This window comes from Chiloscyllium plagiosum, unplaced genomic scaffold, assembly GCF_037043375.1.
Source record: "Chiloscyllium plagiosum isolate Xiang-an unplaced genomic scaffold, Cpla_swu_hap1 HiC_scaffold_14, whole genome shotgun sequence".
Lineage (NCBI taxonomy): Eukaryota > Metazoa > Chordata > Chondrichthyes > Orectolobiformes > Hemiscylliidae > Chiloscyllium > Chiloscyllium plagiosum.
Window position 1 is genome coordinate 37715172 of NW_028270152.1, and position 20399 is coordinate 37735570.

The following is a 20399-nucleotide window of genomic DNA, read 5'->3' on the forward strand; positions in this document are numbered from 1 at the left end:
TCAATCCTCTTATGCCAGCCTCCAAGTCAAGGAATTTCCGAAGCCAATCTTCAACAAATTCCGCAGGCCGCTCACCTTCCTTACCCTCAGGCAGACCGAGGATCTGAATGTTTTTTCTCCTGCCCCTGTTTTCAAGATCATCCACTTGGTCACACAAATTACGAACCTGCGTCTTCAGGGCTTGGATCTCATCCTTGAATGAACTGGCACCAGCTTCCACCACTGTGACCCTGTGCTCCACCTCATCCATCCTCTTCTCCAGGTCTCCCAGCTGCTGGTCATGCTTCTGCAGCACGAGAGAGCCAGCCTCTCTTCAATCTGTTTCCCCAGCCTCTCTCAAGATTTCAAGAGCTGGTTCACCAGGTCCTGGAGAGTAATCGGCTCTGAGGCTGCTGCAGGCTGAGCTGCAGGCCCAGCCTCAGATGCTCCTCCTCCCTTTTTAGGCATTTCTGGACAGCTGAAAATACAGGTAATTCAATTTTTAAATGTTTCTTGGGGCTCCACAATATTTCCAACGCTCCAAGAAATCCTGATGAACTGGGTTGGGCGGGTTAAAGGACCGTCCTGCTCCTGCTGCAATGCGAAGCTCTGCAGTGTGATCTTCTCAGATCGCCGCCATCTTAGATCCCCCGTTTTCTCTAATTTTAAAGAACTTATATTTGAAGCCCGAAATCATTCCGCCCTTCACCCCTTTTAGAGAAAAACCTGTATTTATGCTGGGATGAAGGCTCCTTTAAGAATCCTTCATAAATTTGCTTTCAGGACCTGTTCACATAATGAACCTGCCTGGGAAATAAACAAGTGACAGTAACAAAAAAAGTGAACAAGCAATGATAGGGACAGCAGTGGTGCCATTCCTTTAGGAGTAACAGTCTTCATACAGCTCAGAATAATCTGGCTGTCGAAAACATTTCCTCCAAGCCAAGTCAGTTTAAATTCTGTGTCCTAACTAAAAGGTTTTAAACTCTTAGTAACTGATGGTCTATAGTAACAATAAATTAGAACTCTCTCTGGAGTAGCCAAGCTGAGAGGAAGAAAGGAAAGTATAGAAAAAAGCAAAAAAGAAAAAGATGTCTTATTTCTGAACTGGAGCATTCTCAACTAAAGGTGCCTATATTAAAAACGTACATGATACCATCAGTATGTAAGTTAGCTCGCTGAGCTGGATGGTTTGTTTTCAGACGTTTCGTCACCACGACTAGGTCACATCATTAGTGTGTGTCTCCAGTGAAATGCTGATGGTACATCCCACCTCTCTCTTTATAGTCTTGGTTTCTTAAAGTGGGTGATGTCATTTCGGTTTTATTTTCAAGGGAAGGTAGATAGGACCTAATTGATGTTTTTATTACTGGAGTTCTGGTTAGAATGCCATGCCTGTGAGAATTCTTGTGGGTGTCTTTGTTTAGTCTGTCCTAGGATGTGTGTGTTGTCCCAACACCAACTGGGCACCAAAAGACACGACCCACTATACTAGTTTCTATACATACAGACAATAAAGGACACCACTTTGAGTGGGACAGCATACACATCCTAGGAGAGGCAAAACAAAGATATGAATGAGAATTTTTAGAGGTATGGCATTCTAACCAGAACTCCATCAATAAACACATCAATTTAGACCCAATCTACCTTCTCTTGAGAAAAAACAGAAATGACATCACCCACCTTAAGAAACCAAGACTTAGAAATAGAAAGGCGGGACATACCCCCAGTGTTTCACCGGAGGCTCTTACTGATGATGTTACCTAGTATGGTGATGAAACGTCTGAAAACTTTTGCTCAGTCAGCAAACTTACATACTTATCATCAACCTATAAATCTTCTCAAAAATCGTTAGTCTATTACCAAGAGGTTTGAAGAGATAAGCTTACAGGAAGGAAATGGAAGGCCTTGAAAATCTCAACTTTTTAAAAAAATCAATGAAACAGTACTCAGAATAAGTGGTTAATCTTCAAATTTCTGATGAGCACGTGGCTTGGGTTTTTTGGGCACCTGGGCATACAAGGTAAGTTAAAAAGGTCCATTTAGTTTCTAAGTAATTTGTTCATTGTACTTTTACTCTCTTTCATGTCACTGACTATTTAAGGGAGTGCAGTTGCTGTCATTCATATTCTTCAAATCTTATATAGGCAAAATTCCTTTATTTTAAGGATTAAACATTGTGACTTTATTCTTTTCAGAAAACATTTGAACTATCAGATTCCCAAAAAAATTACCTGTCTCCACCAAGAGGACATCATTATTCCTATAAAAGCCTATCAATATTTTACATTTTATATTGTAATGCCTCTCCTGAAATCACCAGTAGGTCTCTTCACAGTTAACCATGCTCTACATTTGTGTCCTCTACAAATGTGTCTCTCAATACTAAGTTTAGTTCATTTGTATGTATTGAGAAGAGAAAAAGTCCCCTGTTGGCTGGGAAGAACACCACTGTTCATAAGTGTTCAGTCAAAAAATCATTCTTAGATATGTATTTTCTATCTGAGGTCTCATCAGGTGCAAACCTTGTACTTTCTTCAATGTTAGGATCACTATTTTCTCTTGCTACATACCAATGATGGAGGTGTGCAAATCACAATTTTAAAATACACAGATAACAAAAAGCTTGGAGCTGTAATAGCAGCTTGTAAGTAAATGATGGAACTCAAAATACAAACTGAGGCAGATGAAACGCAGATGACATTTAAACACAGAGGAAATGCAATGTGGTACATTTTTATGGGATGAACAAAAGAGGTAATATAAACTAAACAAATAAATTCTAAAGAGGATGCAGGAACAGAGGCCCTTGTGGGTATATGTGCATAAGTTGTTGAATTTGTCAGAGCAGCTTGAGAAAACAGTTTTGAGAAAGCAAGCAGAATCCTCCTTTTCTAGCACCATGCTCTTCAACTCTGATCTCCACCATCTGCAGTCCTCACTTTCTCCCAATTGGAAGTTATGACAAAATTAATACATAATAGAGCTCATACTGTATATAAGCTGCCACAATTGTAAATTGGTGACAATAATGTAAGATGATGCACTTATATGAATACTGTAACAGCACGAGGTGTAACAAAGCAATTCAACTGTTCTTGGTCCTGGCAGTCCACAATTTATTTTCGGAATAAAAAAAAATCAAATGTTAAACCTGTAAACAAGTAATTCTTGTTCTAGCGTTTACTGATCTAACTGTGTCTACGGTTCAAAGCCCTGAAAGAACTATCATATAAGGCCCTCAGATTCCAGCAATGCTGGTCTTAATCTGGCAGCTCAAAGGTGTGCAAGATCAATTTCATTTCAAGATTGATTCCATATTTCCTCACCCCCGCTGGCTAAGGATCAGAATTTAGCTTGGTTAATCTCTCTGGTGGCATAATAAAGATCAACTAGGTGAGAACTACAAACGCAAAGTGACATACTACTGCTTTATCTTATTGCTGGTGTATTCAGATGCAATATTAGCTCACAACATATTAGCAAATAGCTCAAGATATATGATGAATAATTTTCTTTCCATTCCAATATGAAGTTAGCAAGCTATAAAATAAGCAAGTTCTGTCTGCCAGATGTGTATATCGTAATTCCTTGCAGGAAAATTGACTCATACAAAAACATGCACTTCAAGAACAAAGGTTTAGCACTATATAGCAAAATATTAAAGGTTCAAAGTGTGAAAAAAAATTCAAACAATGGTATTCCGTTTCTATTTTACTTGGAATCTGAGCAGTTTAACCGGTAACTGAAATGGAAAGCAGAACCTGGTAACTGCTGAGATGGGAGAGAGCACTGAAAAAGAGATCCAAGAAGTAGGAATGATGACCCTTCACATGTGCAATAACACTGACAGTGACAGTTGGTATATCTCAATTCTTCCAGGTTGGATAATGGAAGTCCACTGAATCAACAAAATCAGGAAAATAAAAGTTGCTTTCAGGTCACATGGTTGAGCTCACTTGTGCTCAACTGAAGGTGGATGGGTCAAATTGGTGGGTTTTTTTTTAATGATCTGCTGCTTCTTATTAAATTCAGAGCCAGGCAAGAGCTAGAGTTCTAGGCCACATGACTGTCATCATACATTTCAATATTAAAGACCATTATTTCTTCTTTCAGCAATTCCTGTAAGAGTATACTCTTTTGCTATTGGTATTACAAGAATTGGCTGAGCTTGGTTTGTGAAAAAAAACCTGAAGAATATCATGTTGTGAAGACATAAAAGCATTTTAAGGATTTTCTCCACAAAGCAGGACAATTTTTCTGGTGTCACGTTCTGTCAGAAAATCTATGCTTCTTGCTGTCAAATACCACTTGGGTGGTAGGTTTTCTTTATGCAACAACACTCAGAATTCCTTATTCTGTAGGCCATGAACACTTAACCTCTCTCACTCAATTAGCATGCAGTCAGTTGGGTTGGTGTGTGGAGAGTTCAGAACCTGCCTCCCATATGGGACTTGAAATGTTCGTCAGATGGTAAAGAAAAGGATCAAATTTTTAACTGCCACAGCTGGTCCAAACATCTAAGTCTGCACAGCCACTAAGGGGCTATCAAAGTGGTTTTCCTGATCCCTATTCCATTAGTTTCCAAAAGCCTGAGAAGAAAGGGAGAAACTTCATTCAGTGATTTCCCCAACCAGGGAATTTGTAGGCTGTCAAGACCTAAGGGCCTAAAATGTCAATTTTGTTTTTAAAAAACTCATCTGTAGCTCCCTCAAATGTTTCATCAGATAAATTTGCTTCAGGAAGTACAGCCGATGCACAAAGGCCATAAAAGTCCCTAATTTGTTTCCTCATCTCTCAGACACTAAAATTAGGTTCTCAAATAAAGATTGAATTCTTTCACCCCGCTCGCTAAGTGAAGGCCACCAGAAATCCTACAGCCTCAACCCAGGTCTCAAGCAACAGTCAGGAGGCTGAGACCCACATGCCAATGGACAGGCACCCTGCAAGTTCCTCCAGATGCAAGATCGAGGCTACTGGACCTCCTCTCAAGGTGTGGCAAGGCAATTCCATCCCAGCTGACCAAGCAAGGACGCACAGAGATTGCAGAGGAAGTCAGCAGCTGTATGGTCACCCACCACTTCCCCCAATCCTGACTGCTGTGTTACACACATTGCTGGTCCCTTCAAGTCACATGGGCAAGTTCTCCATATCGCCACTGGTGATGCATTCTTGGTGTTTGCATGTGGCAACCTGAGAAAGTCCACTAAATGGTAGGAACTCTTATTGTAGGCCAGAAGGTTAACAAATACTTAAATATTGTACTAACCTTTGTGGCTAATTTAATGGTGTCCCTCCTTCTGTTTACAGAAGAAACAATAACAATGAACAGTGCATGACAGATGCAGGCATCCCCTGGATTTAGATCTTTGACAACAGCAGAGGGGATGGCTCTGGAAAGGCGACTTCCATTCATACAACGCATGATCACAGGTGATGAGTCAGGGAATCAAAGAGGCAGAATGCTTACGGATCCAGCAATGGTACTTAACAACAAACATGGGTGGAATGAAGAGATAGGAAGTATTTAAGGCCTAAATGTTTGTGTTTTGTTATGTAGGCCTTGGCCATCCTGAAAGCCTGGCTTCCTCAATCAAAAGGGTGCTGACCGTCAGAAAGCCAGCTCGAACAAATCAGTCAGTGGATGCCAGAGCAGAGCACTAACCTGCATTCTATCACTTCAGCCATTACCTCAATGCAGCAGTGACAAAATGAAAAGTAGATGAAGTATCCGGTGCCCATACCAGTCCCTTACCCTTATTGCCTGCAACCCTGTGATAGTGAAACTGGTACCAATATGTAACCCAAACAGATGACAGACTCTAAATGACATGCCCCTTGTACGCTGACCAAAACTGCAACTCAATCTCATGTGAATCAGCATCTACCTTCATCTCTGGTATCATTTGAAAACACAACACTTGCAGAATCGCAAGTCTCTGACCTGCTATGGCAGCCATTGAATTTAAATGGTTTATAATTAACAGAGTTAATCAATCCGTAACAAGCAATTGAACATTAGACCATTATAACTAATACCACAACGCTTTTGCTTTTTTCAAAAAAAAGTCATGTTTTAAACATCAGTCCTGAAACACTGCTCAAAACTTCCTGATTCACAAATCTGAAAAAACCACATAAAATTGAAGAAAGCTGATTGTCCAATGTGCTCAACTTGAAAGTAATTGGACTGATGCTACTAGCATCTTGAAACAGTTCAATGTAAATAATTTTAAGAGCCCATCTACTTTGGCTATGTAGAAGTATAAGCTCTTAATATAGCTGCCTCTTTGTCAAGTATACTTTTCAAGCAATAACATGGAATAGTCAGATAAACTAACAAAGATTAAAAGACTAGGAAATGCCTCCGGAGATATCCAATTCTGTAGAACTCACCCATTTGTTGTTACAATAGGTGAGCATGCTCCATGACTTCAGTTACCAATCCTGGTCAAGATGAGAAAACCTGGATGGTATTGACAATGTTAAGAAAATCAGAGACATGAGGCCAAGTCCGAAAAGTCGGGATAATAGAAAGTGACATCTTCTTTCCCAGTTACAGGGAGAGGCCTTTCTATTCTGTGCACTTCCAAAATACTTTATTAAAACTAAGCTTTTAGATCAGCCACTCTATATTATTAATTATTTAACTGATGAGAAACATGGATAACTAAGGAACAGAACTTTACATTATAAAGGAGGTTTCTTTCTTTTTGGTTTTTGATTCCTTGCACATATCCTATACATGGTTTGGGTGTTTAGGGGTAGGTAGGGTGAGGTGGTCGTTGGCAATCTGGTGGACCCTCTCTCAGCATCACTTATTTTAAACTCAAACTTGAGGTTCAGGATTGCCAAATTTTGTGCTGATTCCTGAAGGGCATAAGCCAAAAAGGTCTACAAATTTGCTAAAGATACTGCATGTTAGTGTGTTCTTAACAGATTGTGAAAAACAAAAATCAATTTTAACATTCTCCATAAGTGGGGTATCAGCAGCCTGAAAATGGCTTGGCTTACCCATTGATCAGTTATTTCAGGTGGGAAGCTACTTCCAAGATGGAAAGCAGGGTCTTTCTATATAGGATCCCAATTGGAATTCTTGTGTAAAAATTGGCAATGTGCAAGCTGCCAAAGCTCAACTCATTTGTACAATATTAAGAAGCTGAAACAATAAACCTGACAAGAATTGCTGGATGCCATTCCAAACAAACAACTTTGCAATTTAATTTTTGTGAGGCTAAAAGATGAAGGAATGCAAACATATCACTACTAAATGAATATTCTCAACCACTGCTAACTCCATGCTTCCTGTCGGTTATCAATGGTGTCAGATAAAAGGCAGGCAATTCCCTGCTCTCCTCAACCAACGTATTGCCCTGAAACAAAGATTAAACACACACACCTGCCCAAGATCACTGGAAAGAGCACCTGGACTTGAAACCATCCCCACCAGTTGTTATACTTTAAACTTCTTCACAGAACAACCCCGATTATCTCATGGGTGGGGAGTATTTTGCTCGGATAACTGATTGCTCAGATAACAGATAATGCTTTTAACGGGACCTTGAGATCTTGTTCGGATAATCTGACATTCAGATAACTGACTTTCGGATAACCGAGATTGTTCTGTGTACCATTTCATGGAAGCAACTCAGTTTGCTAAAATAATTTACAATCTTCCTTGTGTCCAAGCAGTTTATAGCAGAAATCCAAAGATGTGAGATCCAAGGGACAAAAAAATTGTGGAATGGATGATGATGGCTTCCTTCAATGACATTACTCCCTTCTTTCCAACTGTTTAAACATTTAAAAAAAATGTACATCCCACTTGAACCCAGTTGTCCATGCCAACTAGATTATGCTGTGGGCATCATCATATTGGGGTCAATTAAATTTTTAATAAGTTCAGTTGAATCTTAATTTGGCACCTGCCCACCCTCTATTGTGCTGCTGAGGTCAGGGGTCGATAGTATGGCAGTGGACTAGCCTATTTATTTCATATGTCCCTTGGTGAAAACACGCACAATGAGAGCATGTAATATCCAGTTCTGAGTTTCATGCTTTGCAATGCTGAGTGAGTTGATCTCAGAAGAACAGAAGAGCTTGAATTAAAATCAGTGGTCCTGTGCTAACAGAAAATAACTTATAAAATCAGCTCAGGTTTCCAATCTTAATTAGTATCTAATAACTTTGGTCAGGAAATATGCACGTGCTGTTACCTAGTTAAGATTATGATCAGTTTCAATTGTAATAATGCAACAATCAGGAAGCCTGATGACACAATTTCAAAACTCTCATATGGCAATATGGAATTTTGGCATTTGGAAAACTGAGTGCTCAGAAAACTGCCCAGAAAATCCATCCAAAGAACCTAATCTTATTATGTAAAATAAATGATTATACTCCAATGCAATATAAAATATAATCAAACTTCTGTTCAATTCCAGCCCCTTTCTATTTGCAGAATTGGTTGCAGGAACAGGGTTTTCCACACTTGCTAGTTTAATGTTTTTGAATTTTTGTCATCAAATGCATAGTTAAGTGTTTACACTAACGTGCTGTTGAGGTTTTGTTATTATAACAGAAGCATCTGGGCCAAAAGTGCCTTTTGATTTAAATGCATTGTTCATGTTATCAAAAATTTCAAAGCAACATTATGCAAGGCATGAAAGCTTGCTTATACAAAAATGATTAGCATCAAAACATCGTCTGCAGCTGTAATAATGTGTTACTTCATAACAAAACCAGCTTTTATGCCATGCAGCTATACGTCAGCTAGCTCAGTGACTTAATAAATAAAACTCGATTTTCATTAAACCAATTCTGGACTTTTTACTCGTTCATTTGGGATTGAATTGTACCACAACATTTTTTTAAATTTTACAGCTTTCTAGAGGTTAAATGAGAACCTTATGGGAAACCACATAAAAGTGGTGTCTGTGAACAGCACTAATAATTGCAGGATGTCATTTAACTTGACTTTATATTTTTTAATCCATTGCTTAATTGCTGAAGTTTAGCAATGTTGACAATAAAAGCTGGAAACAAACCAGGTTTCTAGATTTGTAATAAAAACTGGCCTTAAGCATTTTGTGTGCACTGCAATAAAACCCATATTTATTGAATTTTATATTTGTTCGAGTGTCACTTCCTTTGCTGGATAGAAGGTTGTGTTTATTTTGGTGAGTATAAGACCGTGGGTGTGTCAAAGAATTATTCTCAAAGAGGTTGGGGTTATCTTTAGTTATGCAAATGGTACAGATGGAATTTGGCCCAAGTGCTGGAAAGCACAGAGAAGCAAAGAAATTTCTCCCATTTAGGGCATCTTAGCAATACAATCATAACCAGGGCATCTCTACCAATAGTTTTTGTTCTACTTCACACAATCACTTTTGGAATTCCACAAGGGACCTCATGATTCATCCTTGTCTCATTTTAATCTATGTTGTCCCTTGGAAATATCAGCCAATGAATCTTATTCCTACATCAAGTTACAGACAATTTAAATACAGGATACAAGCAGCCACTGGATACCATCCCCTTTTCAGGCTGATTCAGGATGTATCAAACTACTTTCAACTTTGACAATTCTTTTTGTATCTGCTTAACGGTGACTAAGTGACAACGTCCAAAAGGCAGGTTAGGTAAATGAGGGTGTCTTTCAGATAGTTTTTATAAACTATCTAAAAACATAGAATGGCCTCCTTCTATGCTGTAATTATTCCATGATCCTTTAGCTACAAACTCTGCATGGCAGTTAAACTTAAATTTTCAAACTTATTTAGTGAATGTCCACTCAAAACTATTAGCTGATGTATCTCTTTTAATCCATTCGAAAACAAGTGTCTAAAACAAATGTCAATAAGCTTTCATTATACTTTTTAGGAAAGCTTAAAATGCTTCAATTAAATTCAGCAGCATCAGAGAATCCCTACAGGAGAGATAGAGGCCATTCAGTTCATCAAGTCTGTACCAGCCCTCCAAGGAACATCCACTCAAATACACCTCCCCATCCTATCCCCGTAACCCTGTATTTACCACAGATGATCCACCTAGACTTCACATCCCTGGACGCTACAGGGGAATTTAGCACAGTCAATCCACCTAACCTGCACAGATGTGAACTGCAGGAGGAAACCGGAGCATCCAGAGGAAACCCACACAGACACAGGGAAAATGTGACTCCACACAGTCATATGAGGCTAGAATTTAAACCTGGGTCCATGACGCTGTGAGCAGCAATGCTAACCACTGTGCCACCACCCTACCTTCCATTGGTTATCGTTTTCTGAAAATTACATGGTGTCACAATGTTTATTAAAGCATATCAATTTTATGTAATGCTGAAAAACCATAATATACGCATAAGTGGTGTTTCAAGGGCTGCAGCAAAATTCACTACCTTTTCTGATAAAGCTTCTTCTAGCGTTGCCAAAGCTGTATCTGTATTGCTAGAGTCTGTCTGTAATGACTTAACTCGGTCTTTCAAATTGTTAAGTTGTTTATCTTTGTCTTTAAGTTGTTCCTGAAGATTTTCAATCTGTAGGAGCAAACAAATAATGTTTCAGTATTAATGTGCATTTTTGCCTTCTCATTTCACAATGCATATAAAAAAAAATCTGCATTAAAAACAGCAAGAGTAATTCCTGCTTATATATTGCATTTCTCCAAGCAGTTTGAGATTACTCCATCACACTCCTCAGCTGTACCTTTGTGGATGATGAACAGTGTTCGACAGTTCAAAAGCAAATCATTCTCAGCCTAATGCCCAGTCTTTGGTCTGCTTCTGTAACCAGAGTTATGATGTGGTGTGTCTCATTAATTATCTAGGCAATTATGACCTTCCCAGAGTGCCTGACAATGCAGGATTTCACAATAACAGTGCCATTGCATATTCAGGGAAGTTGGTAAGACTGGCTGTTGCAAAACGCAAATGTCATCCATGAGCCAAAGAAGCCTTTCTCTTAAAGAAAAAATTTGCTACACTCAGATGATAATGACCTCATTAACTGAGAAATTGCAAATGGCAGTCAACACAATCATCAGTGGGCAGCCCTAATCTAACCCTATTATGGAGAAAGGGTCATTGATGAAGCAGCTGAAAGTGGCTTGGTTTCAGACATTGCCCTGGGGCATTTCTGCACCAATGTCCTGAAGCTCAAAAGCTAGGTATCCAATAACCACAACTACCTTACTTTACTTTGGACTTGGTATGACTCTAGATGATGAGCATATTGGGACAGAGACACACACACTGGGGAACAGACTGAGACTCACAGAGCAAAAGGCAATCAGGAGAGATACAAGTTACAGACAGAGAGAGGAAGAGGGAGGCCAAATGAGAGAAAGCATGAATATGAGAGAGAGGGTAGGGAGATAGAGAGAGGGATTAGAAGGAGCAAAACAGGGAGGGGGAGGGAGGCAGGATTGATTTAATAGGGAGGAAGGGTGAATTAAAGTGGGAGGAAGATAAGTAGGAAAGTTAGTTGTGAAGAGGATGCAAGAAGCCGCCAAACGAATACAGGTGGGTTCAGTGAATGCGCAAACATCTAACAAATGAAGTACAATGTGGGAAGTGTGACTTGACCATTTTGGCAGAAAGAATAAAACAAAGCATATTATCTAAATGGTGAGACGTTGCAGAGAGATCTGGGTGTTGTATAGGACAAATTGCAGAATACTTGCATGCAGGTACATCAAGTAATTAGGAAAGGTTGTTTTATTACGAGTTGAATAGAAAGCAGGAGTAGCGAGGTTATGCTTCAGTTACGCAGGACATTGGTGAGAGTACTTCTTCTGAAGTACTGTATACAGAACCATCCTTATGAAATGCTGTTCATGTACTGGAAGCAGCTCAGATTGATACTGCGTCAAATGCCTGGAGCGAGTGGATGGTTTTGGGCAGAAACACTAGACAGGTTAGATCGTATCCTCTGGGGTTGAGAAGTATCAGAGGTGACTTAATTTAAATATAAAAGATTCTGAGGGGAATTGACCAGGTGGATACCAAAAGGATGTTTTACTTCTAGAAGAATCTAGCACAAAAGGTTATTGTTTAAAAATAAGAGTTTGCCCATTTAAGACAGAGATGAGGAAACATTTTCTTTCTCTCAGAGCAGTGAGTATCTTTGGAATTCCCTTCCTCAATTTCCAAATAGGTTTAATGTAGAGGTAGCCCAGATGGTTGATTACCAAGCGGATGAAAGATTATCGGGGACGTGCAGGAATGCAGAGTCGGGGTTACACTCACATCAGCCATGACTTTATCTCAAGGTAGAACAGGCTCAAAGAGCTGCGATCAACTCACATTCCTTGTCTGCATTTTTGAGCAAACAAGAGGGAGAGGAAAGGTGATTGAAAGTGAGAGGGTGAGGAAGGGCAAATTTGAGAAAGAGAATTAGAGTGAGGGCAAATGTGAGGAAGAGGCTGAAAGGAATAAGGAGGAAAAAGGAGACAGAAAGAAGGAGATTGAGATCAGAACACAGAGAGCCAGGAGAGAAAGAGAGAGAGAGAGAGAGAGATTGGCAAATGGGGTGGAATGCAGTGAGAGGGACTGAGGAAGATGGGAGGACAGATAGTCAGAGGGTGAAGGGGAGAACCAGATAGACAAAGAGAGAGAGAGAGAGAGTGAGAGAGAGACAGAGAGAGAGAGAGACAGAGAGAGAGAGACAGAGAGAGAGAGACAGAGAGAGAGAGATAGAAAGAATGAGAGGGAGATAGAAAAGAGAAAGAAATGAACAAGGGGAGACAGACAGCGAGGTGAGAGACAAAGAAACAAAAGGAGAGAAGACAAACAAACAAAATGGACAGACAGCCATGACAGAGACAGTATTGGAGAAAAAGGAGGCAGGGGTAGGGGGGGCAGGGCAGGGAGGGAGGGAGCGAGCGGCAGGGGCGGAGGGGTGGGTGGGAGGGAGGGAGCGAGCGGCAGGGGCGGAGGGGTGGGTGGGAGGGAGGGAGCGAGCGGCAGGGGCGGAGGGGTGGGTGGGAGGGTGGGTGCGAGCGGCAGGGGCGGAGGGGTGGGTGGGAGGGTGGGAGGGTGGGTGCGAGCGGCAGGGGCGGAGGGGTGGGTGGGAGGGTGGGAGCGAGCGGCAGGGGCGGAGGGGCGGGTGGGAGGGAGGGAGCGAGCGGCAGGGGCGGAGAGGTGGGTGGGAGGGTGGGAGCGAGCGGCAGGGGCGGAGGGGTGGGTGGGAGGGTGGGAGCGAGCGGCAGGGGCGGAGGGGTGGGTGGGAGGGTGGGAGGGTGGGAGCGAGCGGCAGGGGCGGAGGGGTGGGTGGGAGGGTGGGAGCGAGCGGCAGGGGCGGAGGGGTGGGTGGGAGCGAGCGGCAGGGGCGGAGGGGTGGGAGGGAGGGAGCGGCAGGGGCGGAGGGGAGGGTGGGAGGGAGGGAGCGAGCGGCAGGGGCGGAGGGGTGGGTGGGAGGGAGGGAGCGAGCGGCAGGGGCGGAGGGGTGGGTGGGAGGGAGGGAGCGAGCGGCAGGGGCGGAGGGGTGGGTGGGAGGGAGGGAGCGAGCGGCAGGGGCAGAGGGGTGGGTGGGAGCGAGTGGCAGGGGTGGGAGGGCGCGAGAGGCAGAGGTGGGGGGTGGGTGGGAGGGCGAGGGAGAGAGAGACAGATAGACAGGGAGAACATTAAGAGGGGAGCAGAAAGCTTTTTAGAATACCCTACAGGACTTGACAGTTAATGTAATGTAGTCATTTTGTACTCTAGCTGACTCAGCAGCCTATTTGTATGCTGTAAATTCCTGTAAATTGCCATATATCAATGGCCAGGTAATTTCTGATTAGCAATGACTTGGAAGCAGAAATATGAGCCAGGATACCAAGATCAGTCGCCTGCTCTTCTTCAAGCTTTTGTCATGGGATCTGTTTTGTTCAGCTGATAAGGTACATTTGACCTTAATTTAAAGTCTCAAAGACAGCATCTCTGACAGTTCAGCACTGCCAATCCCAAGACACTGCACAACCCCACTCCTGCCATTTCCATTATCAAATGCAGAATCTGATTTGTAATTCCTTTTCCTTGCATACTGACAGTAGCAATCCATTAGGAAGTCCAAAGTCATAACCATCTTCTTCACTCTGTTGGCCAAAATTCAGTTTGCCCTTCACGGTGAAGTCAAGTGAAAAGCCCCTTGTTCAACATCCCAAATTGCAACTACTCCGAAATTCCTGCTGGACCTTCCCTCTAATTTTAATGAAACCAAATCTACATTCCAGAGCAAGGAAGGCTGCTCTCAGGATAACTAGGCTCAATCACACACATCCCAAATCTAAAAGGTGGTACGATAACACCAAAAGATGTAGGCGGGAAGACCACACTATCGACTCTGCTCTGCCAATCAATGAGATCAAGACAGATCTGATAATCCTCGACTCCAACTCTTGCATTCTCCCCCAAAATTCTTGGTTCCCTTCTGAAGAAGGGTCACTGAACCCAAAACATTAACTCTGGTTTCTCTCCACAGATTCTGCCAGACCTGCTGAGCTTTTTGAGCAATTTCTGTTTTTGATCCTTGATACCCTGACTAATCGAAAATCTCTGTCTCAGCTTTGAATATATTTAACAGCAAAGCCTCGACTGCCCTCTGCAGCAAAGAATTTCACAAAGAAACTACCCTCAGAAGAAATTCTTCTTCTTTTCGATGTTCAGTGTGCTACCCCTTATTCGGAGATTATACACTCTAACCCTAGACTGTCCCACAAGAAAAATACAACTTTTCCGTATCTACCCTATAAAATCCCCTAAATTCTTTGTATTTTAATAAAATCACCTCTCATTCTTCTAAACTCCAGTGACTGCAGGCCCAACCTACTCAACCTCATTTCATACGATGGTCCCTCAGTACACAGAAGCAAATGAGTAAACCTTGTCCGGATTGCCTCCAATGTCAGTTTATCTTTCCTTACATAAGGGGCCCAAAACTGTTCACAGTATTCTTGTGATCTGACAAGTGTCTTGCACAGTTTTATTAAGGCCTCCCTCTTTTTATACTCTATTCCCTTTGAAATAAAGGCCAGTCCTCAGTTTACCTTCCCTATTATCTGCTGAACTTTTATATTAGCTTGTGATTTATGCAAGAGGACTCCCAAACATCTCTGAACAGTTTTCTGCAATAATATTCAGCTCCTCTGTTCTTCCTGTCCAAGTGGATAAACTTCCATTTTGCCACATTACATTCCATTGCCACCATTTTTCCCATTTCCTTAACCTGTCTATACCTCTTTGTAGACTGACTGCCCTCACCATTTTCCTTCCTATCTATTTTTGTGTCATCTGAACATTTGGCTACAGTATATTCATGTTCCTCAATTAAATCAACTACAAATACAGGTACTCAAAAGCTCAGAAATGTTTTTCGTGGAGTGTGGAGCATCATTTTGGTGTGCAAATAAGTGACCCAACTCCACACCCACTCGAACCACATCACTCAGCTGTGACGTGGCAGCATGGCCCAGCACTGGCAGCATCAACTGTGTCTCAGCGTTTGTACTATTCACACGTGCATCTGCTGTTGGTAATTTTGTTTTATTTCACTGTGAAAATGCCATTTATTCCGAAATCTGAAAAATTCTGAGATGTGAAAAGCAACTGGCCCCAAGGATTTTGGATAAAGAATTGTGTACCTGTACTATAAATAATTGTGGCCCCAACACTGGTCCCTGTGGCACTCTACTAGTTGCCATCCTGAAATTGTCCCCTTATCCCAACTCTCTAGCTTGTATTAGTTAATCAAACCTCTATGCATGCTAATGCATTCCCTTCAAAACTATGAGCTTGTTAAGTAGCCTAACATGCAGTACCTTATCAAATAACTTCTGAAAATCCAAACACATTGCATGCACTGCTTCCCATTTATCAATCCTGCTTGTTACCTCCTCAAAGAACTCGAATAAATTATACAAGGCAATTATTTCACTGACTCTGCTTGATCATAACTCTGTTCTTACATTCTTTATAATAGTCTCTAACATTTTCGCAATAACAGATATTAAGTTAACTGGCCTATGGTTACCTGTATTTTGTCTCCTTCCTTTTTGAAACAAAGGCAGTTTTCCAATACCCTACATAATATTAACTTTAAAACTAGCAAGGATTAAGAATTAGAGTCAATTTTCCATTTTAAAAATCTTGTGCCATTTTTCCTGACAACCTTTTCCATGAGGGAACTCTTCATGGCACAGTTACACTATTGGAAGAACGTACCTAATTACAGAAGTTTACACAGGCAGTTTGTATTACACATGAAGATATAGGAATAAATCTTACAAACATAAATGCAAGACCAAAACATACAAAAGTCAGGATTACGACTGCATGCTCTGGTCCAATTATCTGTTCATTTTAAATCAGCTTCACCAGAAAACTATGTTTGTTTTGATTCCTTGTTTGCAAACTATTCACTGGGATATTCAGAAACATAAATGCCACTTATTTATTAATGAACAAATTGTATTTATAAAAGGCACATTTAAGGTAGTAACAAATTGCACTGATTTTAAATATCTGATGTTCCTAATATTTCAGGACTAGAACTTCATTGTTTAAGCTAAATGGTTACATGTAAAATCTCAATATTTTACTAACATAGTTTTAAAAGACCACCAGCAATACCGTGGTACTTGAGGTCTTTGTTTCCCACCATTGCAGCCATAGATTTAAGTTTCAGCATTCCCAGACATTCAGATCTACTTTTCACGTACATATTGCATTTTATTAGTTATAACCAAGCCTGCCAGCTGGAATGCCTCACAGAAGTAGAGAGTTTCATCTGAGGGAGGGGAAGGACAATCTGTCATTTTGTGTCTTGCCTGCAGCAAGTGCACTTAACAGCTAAAACAGAAGTATAGTTACGATGAAAGCTGCAGAAAAGTATGTAACCCTTTCTGTACTGTAAAATTGAAAAGACCATCTATTGGCAAGTGGATCCTCTCAAATTATATCTGAGCAAAAGGCTATAACAGCAAGTTTATTGATTAAAAGTGTATATTTTAACTGTTAGCATGTTTTAATCAAACATTTTCATTATTCAAAAATAGTGTGAATTGGTTTGAAGAACTGGCACCTCAGTCCAGTTTTGAAATTTTCAGGGGAATTTTGCATCTGCCACCTTGTGGCTTATCCGAGGTACTGCATATTGGGTCACATTTCCAAAAGCATTTCAACAGTAAAGACGCCTCCATTAAGATAATATTTCAGTAAAGATTCTCCTTTCATAAACCCACAACACGTGCGCTTAAAAAAGGATTCATTTCTTATAAATGGAATACTGTCCATGTAGAATTAGAATCAATTACAGTTGTGATGGAGTTCCTATGCTGGCTCAGGGCCAACATCTGCTGAGTATATCACACTTGCACACACAAGCCCAAAACTAAGAGATCTACAAATCATTTTCCTGCTACCCATCATAACGTACACAGGTATGTTTGCATGCCTGCCTTGTGCAAAAAGACCAATGCTGTGCCAAAGAAACATGACTGCACATGTAAGATTACTAATCAGAGAAATACATTGCAAAGGGCCTATGGTATGAGATGTGCATAATTATAAAAAGCCGTTGTAAATATTGACAAAGAAAATAAAATTCAAAAGATTTATTTGTTTGAAAGTAGAGATAAATGAGCCAAACTACGTACAACCGCAGCACAGCTTCACAGCCCATAGTTTTGTTAGGATCAGTCATTTCCATTTGCATCTAACCAACATATTTTTAATATTCTTTAGTTTTAAACATTACAATGTCTCTCTCCAACACTGTTCGAAATACATAACATATGAAATATATTTATGGATATTCAACTCTAGCGTGTTTTTAATAAAATGTCCTTGCTTTCTATCCATTAATGTTTACACTAAAAAATATTCAAATAAATACATTTCATTTAGATGAGGATTTACTTAAAGGAAATGGTGCATGTTTTTCAGACTATAACACTTGCAATGCCTATTTAACACTTCACATTCATTAAATACAGCTAACGTCTCACAAGGCTTCTCATATTTTGCCCTTTTTTTAAAAAAAGGATTTTAAATACTTTGCCAACTTTGAACACTTCTTTTGCATCATACAAAAATCAAGTCAACTCAAAGCATTCTTTCATGTTATCTACTCTGTCAATAAATTGAATGTGTTAATCTTGTTGTTTCAGTGACTGGATACTGAATGCTCCTTAAGTACTCCGGGGATTACAGCAAATCGTACCTGTGGACGAGCTATATTGCTACAGACCAGGTTTTTTTGGACTTGATGTATTCTAAAGGCTTAGGGGAACCAAAGAAAGTGAAAACGGGACAACTTAACTCTGAAAGTACACTTGAAACCTTTTATTTCAACTTTTGAACAAAAGTGGTTCCCAGAACTTGCGTACACATATATATTTAATCAATTGTTTTTTCAGAAATATCCGATTTAGATTAATAAACCTCTTACTAGATGCAAGATAAAACTGATGCATAGGGATAGAAGTTGACTTTATGCTAAGTGACAGTTCTTTTATTTTTTAACTTCCAAAATTCTATGCATTATCATCACCAAGGCTGGAAAACTGCACTATTACTCTGGTCCCAGTCTTCCATGGGGTTAGAACACAAAAAAAAAGCTTTTCCAACTGCTGAGATAGCCAATTAAATACTTGACTAACTTGTAGATAATAAATATTTATGAAACATGTTTCTTAATAAGCATGACTATTGGCTTATCAGAACAAAGCTGAGTCACTGCAATAAGACTGGTTCCTCTCCAGAGACTGGCTTCTGGAAAAAGAACACCATAAGCCATTAACCAAACACAATTCTCACTGGAATCTTTGCAGACTTGGCTTACTCACGAAATACAATCTTGAAATGCTCTTTCAAACACTTTTTCACAAGAGCAAACTGAACAAGATGATTCCAAAGAACAGGTGAGATCAGCTGGGCAATTCTCCTTTGCAGGGTTCTTGTCCCCTAACTGAAAACAGGGGAAAAGCAAGCTCTTCAAACCAGTGACTGTTCAAATAAGCCCAGCAGGGAACTACAGTAAACTCAGTGATTTATAGCACAAAAAATTGCCCTTCAGCCCATCATATCTACACCAGTCAAAACCAACCATCAAACTATTCTAATCACATGTACCAGCACTTTGTCCATCGCCTTGTATGCCTTGACATTACAAGTATAGATCTAAGATCAAAGAAAGCAGTTATTACCAGTCATGTAACTTATAGGAAGCCTTGTTTAAAAATACATTTCAACATCCTTTCAAAGGCCATTTTTAAGAAACTACTCCAGGCTATTTCCGCAAGATTTAAATAAACATTCTTCTTCAAAATCCTTCAAAATGAAAACTCTCCAAGAAAAAAATATAAATTATCTTTGTTACAATATTCACTGAATATGTGAAAATTGTGCATTTAAAAATAGAATTATTTACAATTATTTATAAGTTTTAAAATAACTTGCAGTATCTACCATAAAACAATCCAAAATTTTAAATGCTTGAAAAACTTACAAAAAGTTCATTTTGTACACACACCGTTGATAATTTTGATTAAACAGATGGACTGTCCCAAAAGGACAACTACGTATAAAGATGAAACATTCCAGCTAATTAGTTTGCATAATCTCTGTATAATTCATACTGGCCATGAACAATCATTCACTAAACGTTTATTCCCTCTTAACGGAAGATCCTTACAGCTACCAGTTACAACAGCAGATAAATCAGGTAAGTGAGGTCCATTTAAATTTGCACAAAATGTTTCCACATGACTGAAGCCATAATCTCAGCCATGCTTCTTAATAGCAAATGACACCAACACGGAGGAGAACAAAACAGCACAGGGAAAGGTAGTACAATGCGAAGCACACAGCTTGGTCAAGAATGGCAAACGTTTAAATATGAGATTCTACAAACATAATCCATGAAAATTATGGGGTAAAACAGCAAAAAACTGCTCACTGACACACGGTTTTGGCCCCTCCAGAACTATCATATACTAGAGTTCATTATAACCCTGGTTTAAAAGTGGACAAAGAAGCTGAGAGATGGGGTGAGCATGACTGCCCTTGGTATCAAGGCAAAAGGTTCCTGAAGAAGGGCTCATGCTCGAAACGGCGATTCTCCTGCTCCTTGGATGCTGCCTGACTTGCTGCGCTTTTCCAGCAACACATTTTCAGCTTGGTATCAAGGCAGCCAGTTGAGCACAAAGCAGGCCTCTGACCTTCTCTCATAGCTGCAGTTTTTACATGAACAACAACAAAAAAAACTAAGGGTCCAAGAATAGGTTAGAGGGTGAGAATTTAGTTAGTCATTTCTTAACTCCCAAAGCTTTTCCACCATCTACAAAAGTCAGAAGCATCATTGAGTACCCTCCACTTGTCTGAGACGAGTACAAATCTCATACACAAGCAGCTGTACACCACTGAAGAAGTAAAGCAGCCA

At 40.3% G+C, this 20399-nt stretch overlaps 1 protein-coding gene across 10 annotated transcripts in view; it reads right to left on the minus strand.

The window, feature by feature from the left end:
* The window catches only part of erc2 (ELKS/RAB6-interacting/CAST family member 2), an 846554-nt gene that overhangs the window by 426969 nt on the left and 399186 nt on the right, over positions 1 to 20399 (minus strand). For all 10 annotated transcript variants that reach the window (XM_087994311.1, XM_087994312.1, XM_087994315.1 and 7 more), the window contains one exon: positions 10382 to 10519. In XM_087994311.1, coding sequence (XP_087850437.1) covers positions 10382 to 10519 — 138 coding nt within the window. The remainder of the gene's footprint in view (positions 1 to 10381; positions 10520 to 20399) is intronic.